The following is a 19299-nucleotide window of genomic DNA, read 5'->3' as shown; positions in this document are numbered from 1 at the left end:
TTCACTCCGTAACCTTAAATTTGATGTTTTTTAATCCAACCAGAGATGGACTTGCTCTTGTCCTTTTGAATCATTGTCTTACTGCATAACCCAATTGCGCTTATGCTTCAGATCACGTATTGATGACTGGACCAGGATTTTCTGGTAGACGGAAGAATTCATGGTTCTGTCAGTTATGGCAAGTTGCCCAAGACTGCAGCAGAAAGCATGGCCAAACCATCACACTACTACTGCCATGTTTTGACTGTTGGTATAATCCTGTGTTGGCTTTATGCCAGCTCTAACGGAGACATGTCCACTTTTGACACATCAGTACAGAATAGCAGAGAATTGTTAAGGCTGGTTCCACAGGTCTGTATTACTATAGCAACACTTGTTGCTATAACAGAACTTAACTGAACCTAGATCAAGATATGGTTCTATAATAATCTAAGCTTCAATAGAAACACATGGGGTTCTGGTGTTGTGGCAATAATATGGACACTAAAATAGTGATGTTACAAATGTGTAAAACTGCCTTAAGTAAGCTTTGGGGTGACAATAGGATGTTATGAGGCTACATTTGAAGCCAAAACTAAGTTTTCCATTTCAGCCGGAGACTTTAAAGGGTATGCCTATCTTAGATCTTTATCCACTGGACCCCTGTTTTCGACATAGGTGAATCTATCAGACATTTATAGCCCGTGGGTATCCCATAAACATCTAAGATGGGAATACCGGTTTTAATTTGCAAAATTAATATGTTCTGTTTTATTATTCAACCAGAAATGGTACTGGTCCCCTTTTCAAAAGCTTTCTATGAGTATTTTATTATGAGTTTTTCACATGCCCGCACTTTGTTCAGTTCTAAGAGTCCATACAGAAGTTGGCTCGACATTGTGTGCTCACGATGGGATATGCTTCAATATAATTCATGGTAGCCAAAGTCCACAAAATCAGCTCTTAAGGGACCAAATTACCGATAGTTACTTTGCTCTGACTCTTAGAGATTATGTGTAAAGAGCCACTAACAAGTAGCGTCTCTCATTTATGGACTCGGCCCATCCATGTATTACAATGACGGCCATTCAATTGAATGGCCACATGTAATATAACTATTCTCCTAAAATAAGTTTGAACGTCTCAAGCTATATATATATATATATATATATATATATTTACAATTAAGAAATCTATAGACGTGTAAACATCTCAATCTCTTTTTGTTTTGCTTCATAGAGCGAAAGTTTGGAGTGAAATGATTTGCCTTATACTGTTGTTTGAATTAATCTTTAATACATGGAGGAGAAACCTTGTCCAATCAACACGTTTTTATGGGGTAATTGCTTTGTGGAGGCTTTAAATAATCACCAGCAAGAAAAATTACATGGGCGAAAGTTACATTTTCCTCCTGGAAAAAAGAAATGTGAAGGTTTTTAATAATATTTTGTGTTACTTGCTGACATATTGTAAATTACTCTGAAGAAAACGTGCTTTATATTGTGTTGTGCTGCGGAGACCATGTTAATTATGGCCTTACTCGGGGATCAGGACAGCTTAGATTTCAGAAGCAAAAACGCGTAGTAAATCTAGTTGTGTCTTGATACATTTGTTTGTGTGGAGCATGATTTACAGCAGCTGCTCCGTACATTACTGAGCAGTGTGCGCAGGGGTTATAGTACAACAAATATTTATATCAAACACCCCAACCCCCAATTTGATTGAACTGCAATATCCTCATACATTCTTGTAGTCTTGTGTTAAACATATTCCTCAATGTTTGACTTTCCACCTTTGGAGACACATGTGCACACTGTATTTTATACACCGCTCTCAATGAGTGAGGTTTATAAAAACATTCAAGGGGCTGTCCGACGCCAGAAAGTGTTCCTAATTGGTTAGGAAATGTAAAATGTCAGCATAGATCTTCTTTCAGTGTGAGTGGTCTTATTATTATTGCTGCGTAAGGCTCAGACAAACTCAAGAGGAGGAAGCTAGATAACCAATAAGGAGAGCAGGAGGGCCGCGTGCAGACTAGAGATGGAGCTACGGTCTTCCAGCTGTAACAGGAGGGCCGGGCTTGCCTGATTAACGGAGCTAGGCAGCCTTCATCATGTCACCGCCGCACAGAGGGGGATCTTTCTGCATCCTAAGGCCGTGTCTACATGTCGCAGCTAAGGGGAGAAGAGCCAAATCCAGGATCACTTGACGGCATGGAAATCGAAAAAGTATATTTGTAAATGTCTTTATTTTACATTTTCAAACCAATTAGTAACATTTTCTGACATCAGACAATGGTTTAAGGGGTCCCCCTGGGACATTAGGTAAACCTAGGACCACCCAAAGTTTGTAGTTTTCAGGCAGTAATCAAGTAATTAACCCCTTCCCGCCGCATCTATTTTTCAGATTTTAAATTTTTCCTCCCCACCTTCCAAAAGCCATAACTTTTTTTTATTTTTCCGTCGATAAAGCCATACGAGGGCTTTATTTTTGCAGGACGAATTGTAGTTTTTCACGGCACCATTTATTGTAGTATATAATGTACTAGGAAACTGGAAAAAAATTCTATGTGGGTGGAATGGGAAAAAAAACTGCGATTCCTCAAGTTTTTTGGGGTTCTCATTTTTACGGCGTTCACCGTGTGTTAAAAACCTCATGTTAACTTTATTCTGTAGGTCAATACGATTGTGACGATACTAAGTTTATATAGTTTTAGTTTTACAAGGAAAAAAATTGTTAAAAATAAAATGTGTTTTGTCGCCACATTCTGAGCGAGCTGTAGTGTCTATTGGTACCATTTTGGGGTACATGAGACTTTTTTTTTTCAACTCACTATTCAACTTTTTGTGGGAGATGAGGTAACCAAAAAACAGCGATTCTAGCGTATTTTTTTGTGTGCTTTTTTTTTTACAGAGTTTACAACATGGGTTAAATAATGTTAGATTGTGATAGTTTCGCATTTTGCGGATGCGGCAATACCAATTGTGTTCATTTATTGTGTTTCATTTTCAATTGCTTTTGGGCAAAAATAAAAAAAAATGTAACTTTAAATATTTGTATTTTTTTATATATCTATTAAAAAGACGTTTACTGTTTTTATACTAGTCACCTCTAGCTACACTAGGGGACTTGAGCCAGCGATCGTTGAAACGCTTACCGATATTCTACAATACTAATGTATTGCAGTATAGCGTGATTCTCTGGCAGGGTTTAATAGGAGTACAAAGATGGCACACATTAGGCCCCCAGGCTGCCATGACAACCATCGGCAACCTGCAATAGCAGGGGGCGAGGGCATGTCAGGGGGGGCACCCCCTTATTCTAACGGCTTAGATTCCAGTCCGTTTCTTTTTAAGGTACACCTCTTATGGAAGTCAATTACTTGAATACATACAGTCAAAGACTTATGTATTTATTTTTTCTTTCAAACACTGTATTTGTAACTTGAACATACACTTTTTTTATTTTCAGGAGCAGATATGTTTGAAACAGGATAAAAACGGAAACATAATTTACAACTGAAAAAAAGGTTGATTTAAGATATGACAAAGATGCTAGTTTTTTTTTTAATTTGCGAACGTTCTACAATTTTTTAGTTAAAGGGAACCTGTCAAGTTGCAAAAACAGTCCTACCTGCAAGGCATCCGGTCACAGAGCAGGAGGGGCTGTGCAGATCAAGATATTGCTTTGTTGGACAAGATTCAGTATAACTTGTAATTTATTAATCTAAACCTCTGCTCATTATGGGCTCAGGAGTCCAGTGGGCGGTCCTACTCAATTATGGACAACCTTACCTGTATAAGTGTGTATACACAGATAACTGTCAATTATTGAGTAGGGCCGCCCACTGGACTCCTAAAACCAGAATGCACAGAGGTTTAGATAAATAAAATTACAAGTTATACTGAATCTTGTCCAAAAAAAAACATATATCAATCTGCTCAGATCCTCCTGCACTAAAGCATGCAACCTGCAAATCAGACTGCATGTTCAACGTCACAGCTTCCCTTTAAGAAGAGAACTTCATGTTAGCAACTAGTGAATGTCAATGGTCTGTACTTTCACAAAATCTGGGGAGATTTATTATGACTGCCGTTTCATACGATTCATTAGAGTAAAGATGCAACACATTTATCAAGAGGTGAATGCCGTTTAATAAATGTTGCATCTTTCAGCTGAAATTATGGGGTCACCACATTATAAGTGGCCTTTCTAGTACATAATGTGATCGGCGCTGTAATGTAGATAACAGCAGTGGTTTTTATTTAGAAATTTCACCAAGTTATGACCTATTTTAGATTTATGCTAATGACTTTCTTAATAGACAACTGGGCGTGTTTTTACTTTTGACCAAGTGGGCGTTGTGGAGAGAAGTGTATGACGCTGACCAATCAGTGACCAATCCGCGTCATACACTTCTCTCCATTCATTTACTCTGCACATAGTGATCCTGCATTGTTCACTATGTGTAGTCACATACTCACACATTAACGTTACTGAAGTGTCATGACAGTAAATAGACATCAGCTCCAGCCAGGACGGGATGTCTATTCACAATTTCGACACTTTAGTAACGTTTGTGTGTGACTTACAGCACAGCAAGAGTAATCTCGCTGTAAATGACAGCACAGCGTGATCTCGATGTGCTGTGTGAGTCACACACAAACGTTACCGAAGTGTCGGGATTGTGAATAGACATCCCGTCCTGGCTGGAGCTGATGTCTATTTACTGTCAGGACACTTCAGTAATGTTAATGTGTGTGTATGTGACTGCACATCGTGAACAACGCAGGATCACTATGTGCAGAGTAAATGAATGGAGAGAAGTGTATGACGCGGATTGGTCACTGATTGGTCAGCGTCATACACTCCTCTGTACAACGCCCACTTGGTCAAAAGTAAAAACACGCCCAGTTGTCTATTAAGAAAGTCATTAGCATAAAGCTAAAATAGATCATAACTTGGTGAAATTTCTAAATAAAAACCACTGATGTAATGTACATTACAGCGCCGATCACATTATGTACAAGATAGGCCACTTATAATGTGGTGACAGAGCCTCTTTAAAGAGGCTCTGTCACCAGATTATCAAATCCCTATCGCCAATTGAATGTGATCGGTGCTGCAATGTAGATAACAGCAAAGTTTAGTTTTTTTAAAAACGATCATTTTTGCCCAAGTTATGAGCAAGTTTATATTTATGCAAATGCTTTTCAATGGACAACTGGGCGTGTTTTCTGGTTTTACCAACTGGGCGTGTATTGTGTTTTTACCAACTGGGCGTTGTGAATAGAAGTGTATGACGCTGACAAATCAGCATCATACACTTCTCATCGTTCCCACCCAGCTTCTTTCACTGCAGACACACAGCGTGACGTCACCCACAGGTCCTTCAACCTTGGCGTCGGACAGAGAAGATACATGGGCTCCAGCCGTCCGAGAGAGTAAAGTTGAATCTGCAGCAGCATCACCGTGTGCAGGTAAGCATAGTAAACTCCCTAGAGACGAGAATATTACATTCTCAGACGGCTGGAGCCCATGTATCTTCTTTGTCCGATGCCAAGGTTAAAGGACCTGTGGGTGACGCCACGCTGTGTGTCTGCTGTGAAAGCAGCTGGGTGGGAACGATGAGAAGTGTATGATGCTGATTTGTCAGCGTCATACACTTCTATTCACAACGCCCAGTTGGTAAAAACACAATACACGCCCAGTTGTCCATTGAAAAGCTCATTTGCATAAATATAAAAGTGCTCATAACTTGGGCAAAAATTATCGTTTTTCAAAAAATAAAAATAAATAAAAACTTTGCGGTTATCTACATTGCAGCGCCCATCACAATCAATAGGAGATAGGGATTTGATAATCTGGTGACAGAGCCTCTTTAAATTAGAATAATTTTTTTAGGTTGCGGCATCTCCGCCCCTTTTGTTAAACAATTCCCTTTTCTACAAATATGGGAAGGGCGATGTAAAATAGTGTAAATTGTGACTTTTGGGTCAATTGTACCTTTTAGAATATTGCTTTATGGGATTATCTAGTTTAGAAAACTAATTTTCATTTACCCTTTTAAGGAATTCTGAGATAATGGTGGGTGGGGTCCATAATCCTCATCTTCATCTCTTGGCCATAGTGGAGAACAATTACAAAGAGCGTTTCTACTCATTTGAATAGACACTGTTTAATACCCCATCCCTGTGGTGGAGCTGCAGGGAAATTGAACACTTACTGTCAGGTTTACCCAGATTACAGTGGATCACTGGGGGTCCTAGCAGGTTTATACTTTGCGATCTGCTTACTTTCAAGGGACCCTTCTATCAAGTAGGGATTGTCCAAAGTGGACGACGTCTTTAATTATATTTTTATATAGTGGATTTTATATTTTAATTTTAAAGATTATCCAAAAGTACAAATAGGTGAAATCTATTTATACAATCGTGTCTGGTGGTTATTGTGTTGGATTATGTTTAGTTTAGAAATATTCTGTAGTAGCACACAATTTAAAGGGAGTCAGTGATGAGATTTTAGGCTAAAAAACGGCGGACACCACTAGTTGTGATAGGGCAAAAGAGTAGGATCAAGATTTTAGGTCTCGCATCAGAGTAAAAAAGTTTTATTCTGCCACTCGCTATATGCAAATTATGTTTTTGTGTCCAACATACCAGGAAATTTCTGGCATCTAGAGCTCCAACCCCCCCCCCCCCCCCACATCGCAGTTGATTGATTGGCAAAGCCGTCAAAAAAACTGCAGAGGGAACAGTAGAGGAGCGGTTGGAGCTCAGAAAGCTAATTTGCACACGGCAGAACAAAAACTTATTTTTTTACCCTGATGCAAGCCCTAAGATCTTCAACACTGGCATGTTCCTACTCCTTTATCCTATGGCTAACTAGCGGTGTCAGGCGTTTGTTAGTCTAAAATCTCATGCAGACTCCCTTTAAGTTCAAATTCGGTATATTCCTTTCCTTTGTCTATTATAAAAGTGTGGTTTGTGATTAGATTAGAGCTAGGCATGGAATAAAATATAAAATAATACATAAATAGAACACTTATTAATAGGCCCTTAGCACAGCTTTTCTTGCTTCTTCACAAAGTGGGTCCAACTTGCCATCGCCTCCTGCAACACAAAAACTATGTTATGTATCAATCGGGATGCAATGTTTTTTCTTATTTTTTTTAGGCACTTTAGAATAATGCCCAATGCTTGCCAAGGAACCATGGCATTCTAGAGCATGCGGGGCAGAATTTGTATGCTGCAATATCCTATCATTGATTAGTTTTGTTGTTGGCTAATGCCTTACATAATCCCTTCAATTGTGAGTTTCCTAAATTTATTGGCACTGGTAGTTTCAGACAGTGACAAGCTGGGAGGATAGAGGGACAATGATATGCGTTTTGTTGCAATCATGGAAAAACTTAGAGGAGTGACGTCCTGTATACTGGGGAGTGACTAAAGGCTCCCTCGCCATAGGATAGGTATACGGATGTCACTAGAGCAGGAACTAAAGATTGTCACAGGTCATGTGACGAATGGCCTGATTAGGAGACCGAAGCCCTTTTCTGAAAGTAAGTAAATTGCAAACTTTGTCTTGCATCCGAGCTAAGCTCACTGTCATCAGAAAAGTTGATCTCGTAAAACCCCTTTAACGTAAGACAAGCAGGGACCTATAAGGAAGCTGGAGAAAAGAATAAGGGAACAAAAGAAAAACTTCCAGTTGATAGAGGCTTCAAATGAAGGATGGGGTAGATCATGTACAAGAAAGGGTACATGAAAAGGGGCCAGATTGTTCTCTATATAAAATGCACTGATGGAGATCTGACTTCTTGACGTAATCCACACTTTAGTTGTCTCATCATTATAAAGATGTGTGCCTGTAGGCTCCTCATGCAGATAAATCTGTTAACCCCTTCCGGCCACAGCCATTTTTCAGATTTTCCTTTTTTCCTCCCCGCCTTCCACGAGCCATAACTTTTTTTTTATTGCTCCATCAATAGAGTGGTGTGAGAGCTTATTTTTTGCGGGAGGAGTTGTAGTTTCTATTGACACCATTTAAAGTACCATATAATGTACTGGGAAACGGAAAAAAAATAAATAAATTGTGGGCTGAAATTGGAAAAAAATGAGATTCCTCAATTGTTTTTGCGTTTTGTTTTTACAGCTTTCACCGTGCAGTAAAAACGACAACTTAACTTTATTCTGTGGCCCAATACGATTACGGTGATACCAAATTTATATTGTTTTTTTTAAATATTTTACTACTTTTAAAGAAAAATTTGATGTGTCGCCACATTCTGACAGCCCGAACTTTTTTATCTTTTCATCGATTAAGCGGTGTGAGGGCTTATTTTTTGCGGGACGAGCTGTAGTTTTTAATCGGTATTATTTTTTGTTACATATTTTTTAATCACTTTTTATTACTTTGTTTGGGGGGCTAAGTTGACCAAAAAGCAAAGATTTTGGGGTTTTAAATGTTTTATTTTTTACGGCGTTCATCGTGCGCAGGGATACCAATTTTGTTAACTTTTTATTTTTTTCATTACTTCAGAGAAAAAAATTGGAAAAGTTTATTTTTTTTAAACTTTTAAAATGTTATTTTTTTCCACTACTTAAAAGGTTTTCACTTATGTGGGGGGGGGGGGGGGTGGAAAGAGCCGTTGGAGGGGGCCGCCCCCTCTTCAACGCCTGTGGTTGCGATTGAGGGGTTAAACAGCCAGGAGCAACGCGATCCCTGTTCCTGGTAGTTTGTCCCGGGTGTCAGCTGACACTCACAGCTTATGGAGCGCGCTGCATACATTCCCACCCGCACTAAGACATACCAGACACGTCGTTTTGCAGAAAGGGGTTTTAAGCAGTTAGGCCCCATGCACACAACAGTATTTTCATCTATCCTGAAATACTGTCCGTAAATACGGATTAGTAAGCATCCGTATTTCATCCGTATTTACGGTAGGTCGTCTGTAAATACGTTCCGTATTGCATCCGTATATACGGATTCGTACAAAAAGAGGGAGGTTGCAAATGGTGTCATTAGCATGTTGCATAGCAATGCTTCCGTAAATATGGACGGTATACGGATGCACATCCGTATATCGTCCGTATTAACGGAAGCTCCCATAGACTTCAATGCCGTAATTACTGACATAGGACCGGATCGGGCCTGTTAACATCAGCGTTGGCTTTCCGTTGAGGGGTTCCGTCTGAGGTTTCCGTAGTGGAACCCCCTCAACGGAAAAGCAAACGGAAACCTCCGACAGAACTCCTCAACGGAAAGCCAATGCTGATGTGAACAGGCCCTTGTATAATTTTTTTCAGCACGGACACTCATCAGTAAAAATACTGAAAGGGGTCTGTGCCGTAGGACCGTGCCCGGGAAATATGGAGCATGTCCTACTTTCCGGATTTTGCAGGCCGTGCTCATATACTTTATATGGGAGCACGGCACGAAAATGCAGCGCGCGGGTGTCAGCGGCCGGCCATGCCCACAATCACGGGCTGTGATTACGGGAACGGCCGTGTGCATGAGGCCTTAGTCCAAGAGATGTTGTTTGACATGTTTGGCATCCCAAACGATGATGGTTTAATATCGCATATATCTTGTCCACCGTGAGTGAATTGCTTTCATTTTGATGTCATCTTTATAAAGTGTCAATAGTTACCCGTCCATTACTGTGAATAGTTTGTAACTTTTTCCTCTGTCAGAACACTCTGGCTGCATAGATTTGGAAATCTAATTTTACAAAGAAGGCTGATACAATCTTATTCTCTAGTCTTTCAAAAAAATTGCAAGCATGTAAACTAATGTATAGAAAACATGCAGCCAATCTATGGCCTAAAATGATCATTGAAAAGAAATGCTCCAGGAAAACCTCATACAGTGTTATGCTAAGTGCAGTGCCGGAGTGGGGGGACACAAATATTTCTAGTGCTCCTGGGACAGAAGTCCTGCACGGCCGGCCCCAGTAGCCGCTGCTTAAGGCATAACATATGTAATTGGTTGGTTAGACATCACTTGTCAAGAAGTATCCATCTTTTCTTACCAAAGTCGAGTTCCTTGATGTTACACTGAAATACGGTCTCTCCATTCACCATAAGTTCCACAGTGTCCCGATCTAGTGTTTCTTCCAAGACAACTTTGTGTCCATCGGAGACCAGAACAGCTGCAATACATTATAGAATATTATTGCATAAAAAGGTAATGAGCTGTATATAGATATTTATATATAACCTTTTACTATCACGATCTTAAGGGTACGGATACGTGTAGCAGCCGCCATGCAGCCAAAAACCATGCCGCCGTGTCAATGTCTGTGTAGTTTCTGCAGGTTAAAGTGCCTCATTTGACCTTACCCTAAGAGTATGTTTATACGTGGTGGATACGCTGCAGATTCACAGTGTTATTACAGTAGCAGCAAAGTGGATTTGAGTTTTCAACAAATCTCATCCACACCATTGAAAAATTTACATGCACTTCTTTTACGCGGGCGTTTTTCAAAACGGCCGTGTAATAAAACGGCCCGATGGAGCAGAATGCAGTTTTTCCCATTGAAATCAATGGGCAGATGTTTCGAGGCGTTCTGCTTCTGATTTTTCGGCCGTTTACGGCCCGAAAAACGTCTGAAAATAAGCAGTGTGCACATACCCTTACTCTGTACTAAAAACAGATTAGGCTAAAGCCATATCTCTACTTGACTGTAGCATTATACGTGGCTGTGGCAGTCAAACACAAAGCTGCAACTTTTCTAACTATCCTATAGTTGCAGTATTTCAATCCCATGGGTCATACATAACATCTCAGGGCGCGTCATCACACAGCAAAGTCGTTGCTCCTCATTGTTTTTTGCATAGGTTGGGTAATGTGCTACGTTTACGCCAAATTCTTGGGAATGTACGTTTCTATTGTCATGATTGCAGCGGAGAGGTTTAAGGAGGGATGGGGGAAAGGAGCTCGAACATACTGTATTAACTTAACCGAGATGTGGAAGGGAAGGAAAATGACGTTGTACATGCTACATATTACTGTTACATGTGTGAAATATGTCTATCACCGATAATTAGCTGGAATGTCAGAGGATTATCTGATGCTACGAAGAGACATGGGGTGTTTAGATTTATCTTGAAATGTCGCCCTGCTATTTATTGCCTGCAGGAAACCCACCTCACTACTGACAGGGTTGATTTAATGCAAAGACCATGGATAACTGCTGCATATCATGCTATTTACTCTAATAATTCTAGAGAAGTGAGCATCCTGGTGCATAGGGACATGCCATTCCAGTGTCTTGCGCTGCGCATTGATGAGGAAGGCCGCTATGTATGCCTCCTCTGTAAAATCGATCAGCAGCTCCTTGTGCTTGTCTCGTATATTCCCACTCCTTTTTCTTCTGTCCTGTTGAGAGGTATTGGAATATGTGGCCTTACATCCTGGGACTCAATGTCTGCTGGTGGGGGACTTTAACAATGTCCCTGACTCGGCCTGGGATAGATGTCGTATTGCTGCCCAACCTGTAGTGTCGGAGGGAATCCCTTTTGGTGTACTTATTGCAGAAGTCTTCCTTATAGATGTGTGTGAGGGACAAACACACACAGAATAGGCAGTTTTCTTGCGGCTCATCGACGTACGCATCGTTATCTCGTATAGATCTGGCCCTTTGTAGTCCTGTGTTGCTCCCTAGGATAAAGGAGGTTGAATATATGCCTAGGATTTTGTCAGACCACTCTCCCTTACATATAGTTGTGGAACTAAAGGAAGGATATAGTGGCTCCTGGACGTGGAAACTTAACCCGTTCTGGTTGTCTATTATGCATGATAGGGAACATGTCCCGCGATTGTTAGGGGAATACTTTGAATTTAATGCGGGATCGGCATCGGTGCATTCGGTATGGGAGGCTATGAAGGCATACTTGAGTGGGGTGGTGATTAAGTCCATCAATATGACTAAATCTAAGGCTTTGGAAAACACACTACATGTGACGGCTGCGAAAGTGGATTTTATTGCCAACCCGACACCAGATACCAGCATATGCTTGAAACAAGCCCAGTCTTGCCTGAAAACTCACCTCCTAGAGGTGGCTGATAGAAAGAGACAGTATGCCAAACAGAGATTTTATGCAGATGCGAAGCAGGTTCGTCACATGCTATGACCTCTAGGACCCAGCAAGGTTCCTCACACATCAGTGCTTTGAAAGACAGCTTGATCTCTGATGTTCCAGGTATTCTGGGAATATTGCAGTCCTTTTTATACTTCTTTATATTCCTCCAAGGTGATTCCTACTATTGCAGACATCACGAGCTTCTGGGATAATACTTTACTGCCTAAATTAAATGGGGATGCCAGAGACCAGTTAGATGCCCCTCTTAGCCTTGAGGAATAGCAGGAGGCTGTGCGAGGTATGGCTAATGAGAAAGCCCCGGGAGTAGACGGCTTACCCACAGAAATATATAAAAGTTATGGGGAGGTACTGTTATCTCGACTCCTAGAGGTGCTCCAAGAGTCTCTGGTGCTGGGATTTCTACCGGCGTCTATGCAGGAAGTTACTATTATAGTGTTACCAAAGGAGGGTAAAACCCCATCGCTCCCTGAGTCATATCGCCCTATCTTCTAACTGTCTACAGATGTTAAAATCCTTGCGAATGCTGTAGTCAATAGGTTAATTAAGGTTATTACTTCTATTATCCAACCTGACCAAACCGTATTTATGCCTGGGAAAGCAACGTCTGTAAACATTCAACGACTGTTTCTTAGCTTACAGATCCCGCCGGATAATGATGGTAATAGGGCCATCCTCTCGCTTGATGCTGCTAAGGCATTCGACAGTGTTGAATGGCCATATTTATGGCACATGCTTGCTAGTATGGGGATAGGTCCGGTTTTCATCTCCTGGGTCAAAGTTTTATATTCTAGTCCCATGGCCAAAATTAGAGCGAATGGGAGCTTATCTGAGAGGTTTCAACTTTATAGGGGTACGCGACAGGGGTGTCCACTTTCGCCTCTTCTGTTTGCTATTGAACGATTAAAGGGTTTACATATGGTAGCTACGAAAACAAAATTGCCTTGTACGTAGATGATGCGTTACTCTTTTTGGGAGATACTGGTCCTTCCCGCACAGCAGCCATGACTCATGTTTGATGAGTTTGAATGCCTCTCTGGTCTCACTATTAACTGGCAAAAGTAGGCATTGCTCCAGATTGATCCCTTACCCGAGCCTCTGGCGAGAACGGGGACCTTGGTCCAATGTGTTGAGCAGACATGTTACTTGGGTATAGAGGTAACCGGCCGACTGTCTGATTTTGAAGATCTTAACCTGACTCCTTTACTGCAGAAGTTGAAACTTAAGATAGGTGCGTGATGCAAGCTCTCTTTTTCTGTCGTAGGCCGGGTGAACCTTATAAAAATGATACTGATGCCACAACTGCTATACCTGTTGCACAATGCACCGGTGTGGATCCCGCTCACTAGGTTTCACAGGATAAATGCCCTTTTCCGAGATCTTATATGGCGTAGGGGACACCCTACACTGCGTTTAGAAATTTTGCAGAGGCCCAAAGATTCAGGAGGCCTTGCCCTCCCAAACCCCTGGACATATTTTTTGGCTGCGCAGTGTCAAAACCTCAAGGGGTGGGGTACACACATAGGAGAGGAGGCTTCAGAATTAATACTGCAATACTATTTGAAATGTGATGTTTTGTTAGAGGCAGTTGAGGGTGGTCGTCTCTTGGGCAGACGTTCAGTGTTTCCAACTTTAGACCTTGTCCACAAAACGTGGAGGAAAGTTAAACAATTGACAGTGGTACATGTAATATACCCCCCAATGAGGGAATGGATCGCTCCCAGAATTTCTCACTAGATGGTTTGGAATACTGGAAAACTGTGGTGGTTACGAGGGTTTCTCAATTGGTTAGCGGGTCTGACCTTAAATCCTTTCAGCAGTTTCAGGACGAATTGCATATCCCCCATAGTAGGTTCTACAGGTATCTACAACTACGGCATGCGTTCCAGACACAATTCTCACAGTCACCAGTGAATATACAACAGGACACCATTATCCAAACCCTTGGTCCTTCTGGTAATACAAAAAGAGTTATATCATTGGTGTATCAGCAACTATTGTCTAAGTTCTTAGCTAGATATCCTTTAGTCGCTATGCATAAATGGGAAAAGGATATACCTCGGATTGACGATGACCAGTGGTCTATTATAATGGCGGCTGTCCCCAATTTTTACTGAGCGAGGGTGGTAGGCTCTCACAGCTATACATATTGCATCAGGCCAATAACACGCCAGTGGTGTTGCACCGTATTGGAGTCCGCCCTGATGCTACTTGCCCGAGATGTGGTCTAAAGCCTGCTGATCTCCTGCATATGCTGTGGGACTGCCCACAACTAGATATGTTCTGGTCCCATCTCCTGGCCATTGTGGGGAAGGTGTTCCCTATGTCGGTGCTCAGAGACTCTAAGGTTTGTTTATTGGGCTTCGTAGATGGCCTGCCTCTGGACTCCAACGGGAAGGTGGCAGTGGGGAGATTGCTTTATGTGGCTCGGAAACTGATTGCGCAGCATTGGTTACAGCCCCCCCCCCCCTCCGACCGAGCAAGAGTTTATATCGGTTGCTTATCAACGAAAAGGCTATTTTTCTTAAACGTGGAGCGTCTGCCAAATTCGACAAATTATGGCCATCTTGGCTAGAAACTGATAGCCTGGCCCGTGCCTCACTGCTCAGGGATAGAGGGGGGGGGGGGAGGAGCTAGATATCTATGTCTACTGCATAGGGTTTGGTACTCTGGGTGTCTGCTGTAGACGTGTATGGGGGTAGTACCTAATATAGATGTTTGAAGGAATTTCTGGTGTGAGGTATATATATATCTGTTTACATACGCTAAGTTACCCTGTGACAAATGGGGTGGTAATGGTTCTATAACTGTTAATGTAATTGTATATGTGCCTGCCCTGCGTAGCGAGAACTTCCTGTGCCATTGCTATGGTCCTTTCTTTCTTGCTCTCTTTCTGCTTGGACTAGCGGAAAGGGTGGCTGTTTATTTTCGTGTATGTTGAAAATGCACAATAAAAAGTATTTGATTAAAAAAAAGGTGTGAGATTAACCACTCTAGGGTATGGCAGTGTGCTGGTATGAAAGTAAAATCAGGAATGCTAGGAAATAGAATAGTATGAAATCCTCCGAACAAGTACTCAGTAGTGTATAGTATGCATAGTATAAGTTTAAACAGAACTAGTAGGAATTGTGCAACAACTATAATAAAACTACAAATCACCAGTGAAATCAAACCGGTATGTGGAAACCGAAGAGAGCTTTTGACGTTGCCACTTAGCAGAAAGTGGTGCCGGTGGTCCCATCACACGTGGTGGGGAATGAGATTTCCGGATTAGGTAAAAGTTTAAATTTAGCGAGGATATCTTCTCCTTCCTGAAAAGTTGAAAAGCTGTGTTGTCACTTGTCGTACATGAACCAGAGGTGGAAAAGGAAAGGCCCACCTATAATTGATGTCATGTGAGCGTAAGATTTGCAACAGTGGGCGCAATGCCCATCTTTTCTGGATAGTAGATGGAGCTATATCCGCAAACAATTGAATCTCATTATCCATCAATAAAAGTCTGGGATGTTTTCTTGCCGTTTCCATCACGTTCTCTTTAATAGAATAAAAATTAGGTTTAACAATTATGTCCCTTCGGAGACCATCATTGCGTAGTGCTGTCTAAGATCCATGAGCTCGATCAATTTCTAAATGAGAATCATGAACGTCTGGTATCAACGTTTTAATTAATTTAAAAGCCGTGTTAGGAGCATCAGTAAAGGATTCGGATAACCCTTTTATACGAAAATTGTACCTCCTCGAGCGTTTTCCAAGTTCTCTATGCGTGCCGCAGCCATATCAAGCTGATCTTGGAGATCTTGCACACATTTTGAGTTTTGATTAACTCTGCTAACCGTCGAATCCAGTTTCGATTCTATGGCTTCCATATGTGACCCCATTTTCTGGAGATCATGATGCACCGCTGAAACTTTAGAGCACAACGTGTCCATCTCACCTTTCAAGATTTTGAATATGCAGGCGACAATCTTCTCCTCAGTCAGGATTGTCTGTGTTGGCACATCTCGTTCTGTGACCAGGAGGGTTCTAGTACGGAGTCCCCCATATCCTCGGGTGAGGAGGGGAGCGATGAGATGCTGGCCCACTGACCCGAGACTGGAGGATCTCTGAGGGCAGCTGAAAAGTCCTGGGAGACCAGTGGTAGGGATTCCATCAGTACGACAGCTAGGGGAGGCGGTAATGTTGCCGCTTCATTTGGCGCCAAAGTCAGCATGTTGGCTACGGAGCGTTGTGCCACTGCCTGTTTCCCTCTTTTAGGGTTCCCTCTTGCCATCTATGAATCACCTGACCTTCCGCTGTCTAACAGGTCTATTCCGGTGGTCCAATCTGAGCGGATAGCTGTAGAAAAGGCTTCAATGCCCGGCCGAGGTGCAGAGCTGAGAAGTTATGCAACCGCCATGTTCAGCCTCGCACATGCGCCTCCACATTGGTTCACTTTAATACAAAATATACTTGCAGTAAAAGATTAATTAAAAAATATGATAGCTATCAACAGGGGCTCCGCCTCACATTTAATGGTGTGGGAAACAATAAATGTGTTTATTAGGGGTATACTTTGTGGGAATATTGTTAAACTAAAACGCAAATATAATAGAGTTTAATGGGAAAAAAATATATATTACACACTCATCGGAAGCTTGTTTATCTGAATTAAAAACATCTCAGGAGGAATATAAAGAATGTTTAGTAATTAGGGCACCAAATAAGATGATTTTTTTGGGGACAAAAAAACTTCTGTGAATCAGGAAGACCAAATAAGACCTTAATGGGAAAAGTAAAAGTACAACTGGGCGTGTATTATGTGCGTACATCGGGGCGTTTTTACTACTTTTACTAGCTGGGCGTTCTGAAGAGAAGCGGATGATACTTCTCATCAGAACGCCCAGCTAGTAAAAGTAGTAAAAACGCCCCGATGTACGCACATAATACACGCCCAGTTGTACTTTTACTTTTCAACACGCCCAGTTGTACTTTTGCAAGCCTCATTTGCATAAATACGAAAATGGTCATAACTTGGCCAAAAATACTCGTTTTTTAAAAATAAAAACGTTACTGTAATCTACATTGCAGCGCCGATCTGCTGCAATAGTAGATAGGGGTTGCAAAATCTGGTGACAGAGCCTCTTTAATATAAAACAGAGTACGAGGTAAGTATCATCAGTAGCACAAACCATGCTTGCATGTATGCAAAGCGTCAAACAGTAAGTTCAAAATAACTAAGCCTAAGTAAGGCACACAGATCTTCCCAGAGTAGTTATAAATGTAAAAACGAGTGAATCAATATAGGTCACAGCAAGTAACGTTACTAACCCATGTGGTTCCTATGGTCCGGTAACTTTCCAAATATGGAGAGACCCCAACGCGCGTTTCGCGTGGATAGCTTTTTCAAGGGGTATACTATCACCTATTAGTCCTACCACTTTAAATACATTGGGTAGTTTGATCAGCTAGTCTATACACGCCAATGGGATATATACGGCCGTGCCTATCAGTCCGAAGCATCGCGAGACTCACGCACCTGACCGCTGAGTCCCGACTACGCATGCGCGGCTCCGGAAACCACGCATGCGCAGAGAGGTACAATCAGCAGACAGAGCGAGAGCCGGGGATGACGCATCCGACAGGCAGGGCTGATAATTAACACCACAAGGTAAGAAAAAAAATAGATTCATTACGAATCACAAATATTACGCTAGTTCTAGTACTTCGGGGCTTAAAACAATTAGTAGTATATTTAGATAAAGTATTTCACGAGACAATTGTCCACAACTTTCCTACTGGGATAGATCGTGCCGATATAGAATTTTAAACGATGTTGGAAACCGAAATTGTAACCGATTACTACATATTCAGAAATAAAAACAAATATGCAATAGTGAACAAACACAGTAAGTTGATACAAAGTTAAATGAGGTGAAAAAATTTAAATAGAAAATAAAAAAATTAATACATAGTGCAAGAAAAAGGGGATAAACACTACATGTTATAATAACAATTGTGTAATACTTCGGAATAAGATGCTGAATAATCAGCAATAAAAAGTGAAGTAAATAAATAAAATATTTTTATATAAATAAAAATTATAGTAAATAACAAGTGAAAAGTGATGCAGGTTTCATCCAAATATAAAAAATTATCTATAGCATAATCTAAATCCATACTCAAGATAAGCTGGACCTAGGTGATCATTCAGCTACTATTTTAACCCCTTCCCTCTTTAGCCACTTTTCACCTTCCTGACAGAGCCTCATTTTTCAAATCTGACATGTTTCACTTTATGTGGTAATAACTCCGGAATGCTTTCACCTATCCAAGCGATTCTGAGATTGTTTTCTTGTGACACATTGAACTTTAAGTTACTGGCAAAATTTGCTCGATATGTTCAGTATTTAATTGTGAAAAACACCAAAATTTAGCGAAAAATTGCAAAAATTAGCATTTTTCTCAATTTAAATGTATCTGCTTGTAAGACAGGCAGTTATAACACACAAAATTGTTGCTAATTAACATCCCCCATATGTCTACTTTAGATTGGTATCGTTTTTTGAACATCCTTTTATTTTTCTATGACATCACAAGGCTTAGAACTTTAGCAGCAATTTCTCACATTTTCAAGAAAATTTCAAAAGGCCATTTTTACAGGGGCCAGTTCAGTTGTGAAGTGGCTTTGAGGGCCTTATATATTAGAAACCCCCAAAAAGTCACCCCATTTTAAAAACTTCACCCCTCAAAGTATTCAAAACAGCATTTAGAAAATGTCTTAACCCTTTACACATTTCACAGGAATTAAAGCAAAGTTGAGGTGAAATTTACAAATTTCATATTTTTTTGCAGAAATACATTTTTAATACAATTTTTTTTATAAAACACAGAAGGTTTTACCAGAGAAACGCAACTCAATATTTGTTGCCCAGTTTCTGCAGTTTTAGGAAATATCCCACATGTGGCCGTAGCGTGCTACTGGAATGAAGCACCGGCCTCAGAAGCAAAGGAGCACCTAGTGGATTTTGGGGCCTTATTTTTGTTAGAATAAATTTTAGGCACCATGTCAGGTTTGAAGGGCTCTTGCAGTGCCAAAACAGTCAAAATCCCCCAAAAGTGACCCCATCTGGGAAACTACACACCTCAAGGAAATTATCTAGGGGTACAGTGAGCATTTTGACCGCACAGGTTTTTTACAGAAATTATTGGAAGTAGGCCGTGAAAATTAAAATCAAAA

General features: G+C 41.0%; 1 protein-coding gene across 4 annotated transcripts in view; it reads right to left on the bottom strand.

The window, feature by feature from the left end:
* The window catches only part of C11H10orf53 (chromosome 11 C10orf53 homolog), a 52545-nt gene that overhangs the window by 12321 nt on the left and 20925 nt on the right, over positions 1–19299 (bottom strand). For 2 of the 4 annotated variants that reach the window (XM_075841753.1, XM_075841754.1), the window contains exon 2: positions 10013–10132. In XM_075841753.1, the coding sequence (XP_075697868.1) occupies positions 10013–10132 (120 nt within the window). Of the gene's footprint in view, positions 1–1253; positions 1391–7010; positions 7092–10012; positions 10133–19299 lie in introns of those variants that run through there. The other 2 variants (XM_075841756.1, XM_075841757.1) reach the window with 2 other exon arrangements.

This window comes from Rhinoderma darwinii, chromosome 11, assembly GCF_050947455.1.
Source record: "Rhinoderma darwinii isolate aRhiDar2 chromosome 11, aRhiDar2.hap1, whole genome shotgun sequence".
Lineage (NCBI taxonomy): Eukaryota > Metazoa > Chordata > Amphibia > Anura > Rhinodermatidae > Rhinoderma > Rhinoderma darwinii.
This window is presented reverse-complemented; position numbering and strand designations above follow the sequence as displayed.